Genomic DNA, 9,314 nt, shown 5'->3' with positions numbered 1-9,314 from the left:
CGGTGAAACCTGTACGTACGGAGATGTTTTTCATAGTCATGTGGAAATGCATTTGTTACCCACGACGATAGTCCGTAATGAAAGTACTACCCTAGTTGGAGTTTTCCGACCTGCATTCATACTTGTTGAAATCGAGATTGAGATGTGAAAGATATGTGAGATAACAGTTTTATGTTCCCATGGGAGTTTTGACTGACATTAGTTGAGGGGTTAGAAATCTGACAAAATTGCAGACAACAATTTGAGCGGCGTAAATCCTTTTAATCACATGTCAGCATATTGAAGGCGTCGAACTTTAAATGTTCTTATGCATAAAAGAAAGGCACCTTGGTCATTTTGACAACAGTTAATTATACCCATAGTAAATAAAATAATACCCAACCAAAGTGTATGAGTAAATTTGAGTATGGCCTTGTATCACTCACTTACAGACGGGTACCATAAGATAAGGCGGCTTTTCTTGTTGTGTGTGTCACATTTGCTTGACCATTTTTCAGGGAAGAGTGGTTCTTCTCTCTCAATATTTCCATAAAAATGGGATCTTTTCCAGTGTTGTCAGTAAATATTCACGAGTAAGTGCCTTTTATAAAAATCTTTTACATCCCGTATGTACGATATGTAAGCTTGTACAAAATTTTAAACAGTTTGTCTGCATTACAATTACTTAGCGGCTGCTACCTATAGAGACACATAGTTCAAAGGGGTCCTTTTTATGAAAGCTACATTTAGCATTGTCATCGTTGGATATAAAGGCGGGAATCTATTACAAGGAATGCGAATTCATATACTTCAATGACGCTCACTACCGACAGTATCAAACAACTCAGTATAACCTTAAAGTAAGACGTGTGCCTTCTAAAACCCGATACAAAACGAAAATTCGGTATTTCCCTTTAAAAATTCATCTTGCTTGAAAATCCTGCAAATGCTATACTTACACAAAAAAACATTGGAAACAATGTTTTGAAATAGACTGCCCCTGAATTTTACTGCTAGATGTTAAAACACATGACGTTTAACATTGTAGAATGTACAGTTCAACTCCATGCCATACACTACAGTCTCGCTAAAGAATCTGTAAGTCTTTACGAACTGTAAGCTGGTCATATTTGATAGAACTGGTTATCTGGTGTTGTACACATCTGTTAAGAGCCATGACATACATATATCTTGCTAGTGACTGCAGTCTACACGACCATTTAATCGACACCACTTTTCAAATCATGAACGATCGTTTCTCACCAAGACCGTTCAGCAAAATCAATGTCCATGAAAAACAAGGTAAAAAAGTAAATGGTGTGTTACTTAATTATAGTAAAAATAGATAAAGATTCCTGGTTTCGTCTCGTGAACTGACTTGGTTTGACGTTGAGATATCAGAAACCGATAACTAATCAGAAATTAACTCCACAAAGACTTGAAGTCAATCTTAATATAGTCTTTGATCTCAACGCAAAACCAAGCCAGTTCCTAAGACTTATCTGTTTATATTGTTAAATTTCGCCTGTAAAAGACAAGTTAAAGTGAAAACAAATTTGACAGTGTCACAAAATCACAAATCACTTTTGTAAAGCAGTTAACATCACTTCCCTTCACCTGTTGATACAACAATCATCAGATTCTTGTAAAATTGTTTCCTAAAATACTACATGTATAACTAACTCATTGTGTCAAAGTGTCTCAGTAGACTCAGTCGTGTTGCGTACGTCCTGACGGTCATTGTGCACACGATATTTATGGAATATATGATTTCAAACAATACACGTGAAGGCTTTGCTTCTCTCTTACAACTGATGAAATATAGACAATTTATCCTATTATAAATATCAAAATAGCCCTTGAAGTGATCATGCGAGCTACTGACGAATCACAATAACCTCAAAGGAATCCAAAGGCCTTTCCTAGTTATTCTGGTCGCCGCAGACAATATCAACGTATCTTAATTCCCTCCAAAATGAACGCATTTGATTGGGTGTGAAGAATGCCGTTGCAAGAGAATGACCGTATTCGCAGTTTATGCGCTTCTCTCCCTTAAAATCAAAGCCCCTCAGCTCACTTGGCTTTATGCTGAGTTTCTGAAGTAACACACCAAGGAAGACGTCTTCCCAGAAAACAGGCTGTGTCGTCCTTGCAACGGAGTCCACTCTCTTCACTACATCCATGGACAGAAGATACGTCGGTGTTTCCACATAGACGGGGAATTTTTCATTTGGCCAGACTTCCTCTGGTGTGTAATACTGGCTTTGGACATCGCGTATCGGTCTTGAACTGTGGATAACGCTTCCCGCAATAAGATCGGTTGTCGGTGGTTTTGATGTTTCGAAGTAGTGCAGAATCATTGGTGAATTCAGAAATGTACCATCATCGGTCTTGATGACGTAATTCACATCGTCACAGAATTTGGCCAACCACGTGAATATGGCTATTGTTTTAAACGTAGCGCTGTACAGGAAATCGGACACATTTGTCTGAACTATATCGCCACGGAATTCGGATTCCTTTTCGACGAGAGCTTGTACTGTATCTGTATGATTTGTGGTGGTTCCGATAAAGAAGAGCGTTATCATTACAGCATGGTAATTTTCATGTAAGCGCCCCCACGTGTCCCTTATTGCGTTTCGTGCTTCAACGTTTTCTGGCAGGCTGCCTACAACGATTAAGACCGACTTCCTTGCGTTGTCGATGAGTGATGTAAGCGATTTATGACAAAATTTTCGATTTGCTATCGGGAATGCGTACTCTTGATTTTGCCAACTGGTTTGATTTTGGTAATACAGGTAGAAGTGCCTATCCGGTAAATTAGCATCATTGCATTCAACATTCTCCTGTGAGTTTAACCAATACCAGAATTTGTACATGTCACGAGCCATAACTTTATGAGTCGCTAGGACACTACGCAGGCGACAGACGTCACGAGCGTCGCCACTGATATCAAAGCGAGGATCTCCCTGAAGAGATAGTCCAATACTTTGCATGAGAGCGCCTATGAAGACGTCCTCATTTGTAAACCACCTTGCACTGAACGAAGCCTTGTATAAGGTTTTGACAACATCAGTGGAGAGAAAGTAACATGGTCCAGAATAGTACGGCGGGAAGCTTCTATCAGGCCACAGACGGCGCGGTGTGTAGTTTTTGTGTTTAGGATCCCGAATAGGCCAACTATTATACAATATGAAACCCAAAGAATATTCGGTTGATTGTGCGCCATTGAGTAACGAAATAACATTTTCTATATTCACAAAGACGTCATCGTCGACTTTTATTACAAACTTTGAATTTGGGCAATAATTTGCTACCCATTTTAACATCATTACAGTTTTTAGAGTCAAGTTTTGGTAACTGTCAATGAAGGTTGACTGAACGATGTCGTGGTAGTAGTCGTTCTCTTCCTTAAGCATAAACTGTGTTTCTTCATCACGTGGGATTCCAACCATAAACACGGTTTTGACGTAAAAATCTGTGATGTTTTCATAATGCATGCCCCATGTCTCTCTTATCGCGCGTCGACGGCCAAAGTTAGTAGGCGATGTCATCACAGCCAACAGAATATAGATATTGTCTGATGGTTCTTTACACAGGTGGTCACTCGATACTTTGAATTCGTACAAGTCCGGTTTAATACGATCTTTTTCAAAGCAAGATATATTTTGGCTATTTTGAAGTTTGTAATATGACGCGCCCATTGCCTCTGGCGCCACCACATTCCATATAAAGGCATTTCTCATATAGCACACATCGGGAACCTTGTTCAACGAATCACTAATGAAGTCAGAATGGAAGCGAGGGATTATTGACAGTTTCTGCAGCAGCATGCCAAAGTAGACATCTTCCCATAGGAATGAGGCTGTATACTGTGACATCACATAGGCCTTGTGCATAACATCCCCGGACATCAGGTAACCCTTTCCTTCGGGGTAAGGCGGATACCTTTCTTCTGGGTATATTTCAACTGGGACGAAATATGAACTGTCTGGATTTCTCACTGGTCTTGTATTCTTCAAGATATGTCCTACAACGAGGTCGTTTTCTAGAGTGAACGAAGACTTGAGGTAAAGCATCATATTTGAAACATGAATGAAAGTGTTGGATTTGGTCATAAAGATATATTTCACATCTGCGCAATTCTGTGATGCCCATTTGAGCGCCATCACAATTTTTAATGTCTGGTTCCGAAATACGTCAAGGAAATCCTCTTGCACGATATCTTCGTTTTCTTCATCTTCCAACCAGATTTTTCGCTGGAGTTGAGCATCCTCAGGTCGTCCTAGGAGAAATATGTAATCAACGCGGACTCCTTCAACAGCAGTTTCTTTTGACCAGGTCGACCTGATGGCATTTCTGTACTCTCTCTCCTCAGGGTTTGACCTCACCATTATGAATAAGAAGACGCCATTCCAATGACGTCGACATCTTTCAGGGTGATCAATGACAGTAGAGTACTCGTGGATATTGATAATGGTCTGGTTGTTTAATTTTGCCTGTAGTTCATTGATGATATCGTTAAATTTTTCTCTGTTGTTGAATTTCTGTAAATATTTGTCGGCAAGTTCCTTTCGTCGCTGATCTTGACACTTCTCTAGATTGTCGTTGATCACCTGTTCAATGACGTACTGCATGATTTGTCCGGTAAAACCATTAGTCGCCATAATGCTGTCTAAGCCACATATATCATTGTTTCCACCATCTTGCAAATATCTTGCCATGCCTTTTACGTAAAACGCAGTATTGTGCGAGAGTTGTGTGTTTTTCAGATATTTGTGAAGAATCGTACCGATTTGTATTTCAGGAAACTTGATAGTTTTTTTGTTCTGAGAGTGATACAAAACTTCTTGCAAGATATCCATAGACATTATCGATGCTGTTTTCTCGTTGCAGTGTGGAGGAAAGTAGTCAAAGGGCCAGTCGTCAACTGAAATGTACCATGGACTTCCCTTTTGCCTGATTGGCTTAACGTTTCTCTGTACGAAGCAAGCTATATGATTGGATAGTGGAGCATGGCGTATGTGGCTGATAACATTTCTGATATTGACGAAACTGTCGGCTGGAACTACCATGACGAATTTTGCAGAAGAACAAAAGTCGCGCACCCATTGAAAAACATTCAATCGTTTCAAGGTTGAATTTGCATCAGCTTCAAGTAGCTTAGAAATGATTACATCACCGTAGTGGTTAGCTTCTTTTTCGATGACATTCTGCACTCTTTCATTGCTCGACGTTCCAATTACAAATTTCACTTCAACACGCTCCCCTAAGACTCTATTTATCCTGGCCCACGTCAGACGAGCGACGTTTCTGTTTTCCAGCTGATCCGGACTTGTGTTGACTAGTACCACCAAGAAAATGGGATATATATCAGCAGAGTTACTCGAGCAAAGTTGTTGTGAAGTCCATGCATGATCTCGAACGTATGGCTTGACTTTTTCAGCAAACAAACCATTGCATTTACCCACAGCTGTAGTGCTATTTCTCAAGATTTTCCAATACTTTCTGAGCATTTCAGCCGAGAACTGACTTGACATAATAGCTGACTGCAATGTGCATTGTGAACGATAAGCACCAGTAATGTCAAAGTGGATATGTGGCAGCGGCTGAATTCCTAATCTCTCCGCCATAATCCCAACGTAAACGTCTTCCCATTTGAAAACATGTGTAGCCAGAGCAATCTGAGAAGCAGCATCGGCGACATCGAGAGAAAGTACGTACGATTTGCTTGCATATGGCGGATATTCGCCTCTTTCCCAAGCTTCTGGAGGAGTGTACCATTTGGAAGTTTCACCTCTCTCGGGTTTCGCGTTTAACTTTAGATCGCCGAAGTATAAAGCCTTTCTTGGCGAATATTCGAGAAACTCTATTAAACTACGAATATTCAGGAGGACATCGTCATCTACTTTAATTAGATATGCTGCACCTGCGCAATAGGTAGAAGTCCAATGTAATATAGTAACCGTCTTTATTACCTGATTTTCATATGAATCAATGAAATTGTTCTGGATAATGTCACCAAATTTTGCATCCTCCTCGAGAATAGCTTCTTGCATCTCCACGTTGTCCTCATATACACCTGTGAAAAATACAGTTACTACTCTGACACCGCTAATTTCCTGATCAGGTTTCCCCCAGGTATCGCGTATTGCCGTCCGTAATTGCACGTTCCCAGGTCGGCTGAAGACACAAACCACTAGGAACGGTTGACTTTTCCCGGGCGAACACTTCTGTGCGTGGTTAATGATAAAAGTGTTCAATCTTGTTGAATTTGAGACATTCCCGGGGATGATTACTCTCCCATTATCAACAATAACTTTGTCGATATTTTGGTAGGATGACGCAATGTCATTAGTTTTGCAGTGTACAAATTTACCCCATTCTTCCGTTTGCCGCCACAACTTGTACATCATATCTTCGTGGACATAATGAGATGACAGCGAGCCTTTTAGTTCACAAATCGTTCTCAGTTTACCAAAATTATCAAATCTGTCGCTGTGAGTTGGCACTATACCTATATGTCGCAAATTAATACCAATATAGACATCTTCAAAACGAAACAGTTCTGTAGTATATGATGACGAGTATATTTTGGTGGCAACGTCATACGACATGACGTAGGCTGGTCCATTTGGATAGGGAGGGTAAGGTTCATTCAGTGGCCATTCGTCCTCGCTGACATACCACTTATGTTTTCTGTCTCGAAGTGGCCAGGTCTTTTTGTGGACATAAGCCAGAACAAAACGAGATATTGGCTGATCTATCAGGGTTACGACGAGATCATGCAAATTAACAAAAACATCATCATCGGCTTTTAAAATGTATTTCGCATTGGTACAATATAGCGATGTCCATTTAAGCATCATTACTGTCTTAAGTGTCATATTTTCATAACTGTCCCTTATGTCTACCACGATGACATCTTCATGTGTTCGGCTTTCTTGCAATACATCAGCATCAAGCTGTGTATCAAATGTTTTCCCAATTAAAAATAGCTGGACGATTTTCTTCCCGATCGTGAATTTCCGTGATCCGCGAGTGTTACGAATCATATCCCTCTGTTTTGAGTTTACAGCTCGAGATGGCGTTATTATCAACAGGAAAACTTCTTTCCAGTCTTGCTTATCTGGAAAGTCTGGAAAACATAAATTCCTGGGATTGACGCTAAACTGATAAGAGAAATCGTTGATGATCCTACTCCCATTCAATCCATCATTTTGCTGTTGAAATCGAAGTTTATCTAGGTAAGGGTCTTTATTATCGCACACGGTCTGAAGATCTGTTTGCAGTGCATCCCAATACTTAATCATTTGTTTTGTTTCGAATTTCGTCGACAGTAGTGACGATCTTACTTGGCATATTTTCCGATAGCTTCCTTGGATATCGAAATTGTTCACTTGAGTAAGATTTAGTCGTAATTTCTCAAGAATGCTCCCGAGGTAGACATTTTCGAAAGGAAAAGATACAAGTTTTCTGCAAAAAAGTGAAGCTCGTAGCAATACATCGATGGATAGCAAGAATGTCGATCCTCCTAAGTATGGAGGGTACTTTGAATGGGGCCACATTGCTTCCGATATGAACCATGGACTGTTAATGTTTCGGACAGGCTTCATGTTTATAAATGGCCACCCTCCAGCAAACCCAGTCCGTGGGGCTTTCTCAAGAAATTCAAGCACGTTTGCGGGCACGACTAGTGTTTGTTCGTCGACTTTTAGGACATATTTTGCATTTCGACAGTTGTGACGCGTCCAGTGCATCAACACAATTAGTTTCTGTGTTGAACTAGCTATAGATGTCTCTTCTCTTAAATCAACTTGAATAATGTCATGATGTTTGGCGTTTTCTTCTTCTATACGTTTCTGTGAGTCAGAATTTTCGCTTTTGCCGATGAGAAACAAAACCCGAATTCCACGTTTTTCTATTCCTTTTGCCCAGGATAGCCTAATGGCAGCTCTTTTTTCGCCACTTTGAGGCAAAGATACGACAATTATGAGAACGTGCAGTTCGTTAAATGTAATACTGCTGCAAGCCCAATTCTGTTTTATGATGAAAAATTTTGGATTTTCCAGAAGAATCTCTGTCATATCCTTAGGTGTTAGTTGTTTACCTTCGTCTCCAGATTTCACAGTACTACCTTGGCTTCCAATTGTTGTCAATACAGCTCGTTGATGTATAAATGACTCCCTAGTCAATCCGTTTTTCTCTCCGCCATTTTTGTTTACCATATTGAACACGATCACGAAGTTGACGAGAGAATACACGAGAAGAACCACGACGAATTTCAGCAATTGTGCCCTGAATATGTTAATCGCCATATCGTCGAGTGCTCGCCTTGTCAGTAGAATTCATAGAGTAGTTGTCTCTGTTTTAGCAGTTGTAGGTATATTACTATACGTTATTCCTCTTCGGAACGGCTCAGTCCGGATGTTGACCTGAAAAAGGGTTATGGAAGATTGATTGCTGACTCTCCATAGTAATCAAAATGCTCAGTGTATTAAACACCTATTGCCTGGTCATGAGGGCTATAGCGACCGTCTATTACCCCGAGGGGCCGTGTGTTACCAGAAACACATCGCTATTCCCCTAGGCCGTAGGCCGAGGGGTATAGCGATGTGTTTCTGGTAACACACGGCCATGAGGGGTAATAGACGAGCGCTATAGCCCGAATAAAGACCAGGCTATAGGTGTTTTATAACACACCACATGCTCATGTTGTATTGTTATATAGTTTTTAATGTGTTTTGATATTTTGCACCGCAACAATCCATTGTGACAAGTTTACTGGGCGATGTTTCCACAGCGCTTTCAGTTGTACGTGGTACCACTTTCTTTCAAAAATTATTCTAAGCATACCTATTGACATCCTTAGTTGCACCTTAATCTTTTCCGTCGATGAGCTATTCAAGTTCCTACGCTGTTGGAAGTTTGTTAAATGTTGGAAAATCTGTTTTAGAGAATGTGTCGTCACCTATCCCGGACGCACATCACGTTCTAGTCACCCGCCAGCCATTGCTGCAAAGCTGCAGACGACACTACGGTCACGTGACCGGGCACTTTTCCAAATTTGGTCAGAGCTATTTCCCTAGGGAAATAGCCTTTCAAAAAATACCCTCTGACGTCACTTTTGTCGATTTGGTTGGGACTAGACGTATCTATTTTCTCGTCACGTGACGTATTCTGGCGAATCGCGACACGGAATAAGCATGTGGCGTGTTATAATATTAAGGTTCCAAGACAAGAAATTGACCATTTTAAACTAACAATTCTCTAGTGTTTAATAAGCTGAGAACCCCCGTAAATTGTATATTTTCGGAAAGCCTAGATATAGAGGA

General features: G+C 40.5%; 1 protein-coding gene across 1 annotated transcript; it reads right to left on the bottom strand.

The window, feature by feature from the left end:
* Window positions 1–211: 211 nt before the first annotated feature.
* Window positions 212–8,408, bottom strand: LOC139121040 (uncharacterized). The gene has a single exon (XM_070685631.1). The coding sequence runs from the start codon at window positions 8,295–8,297 to the stop codon at window positions 1,902–1,904; it is 6,396 nt and encodes a 2,131-aa protein (XP_070541732.1). The 5' UTR covers window positions 8,298–8,408; the 3' UTR covers window positions 212–1,901.
* Between the last annotated feature and the right edge of the window lie 906 nt (window positions 8,409–9,314).

This window comes from Ptychodera flava, chromosome 21 (genome assembly GCF_041260155.1).
Source record: "Ptychodera flava strain L36383 chromosome 21, AS_Pfla_20210202, whole genome shotgun sequence".
Lineage (NCBI taxonomy): Eukaryota > Metazoa > Hemichordata > Enteropneusta > Ptychoderidae > Ptychodera > Ptychodera flava.
The sequence above is the reverse complement of the archived record's forward strand: the minus strand, read 5'-3'. Positions and strand labels throughout refer to the sequence as shown.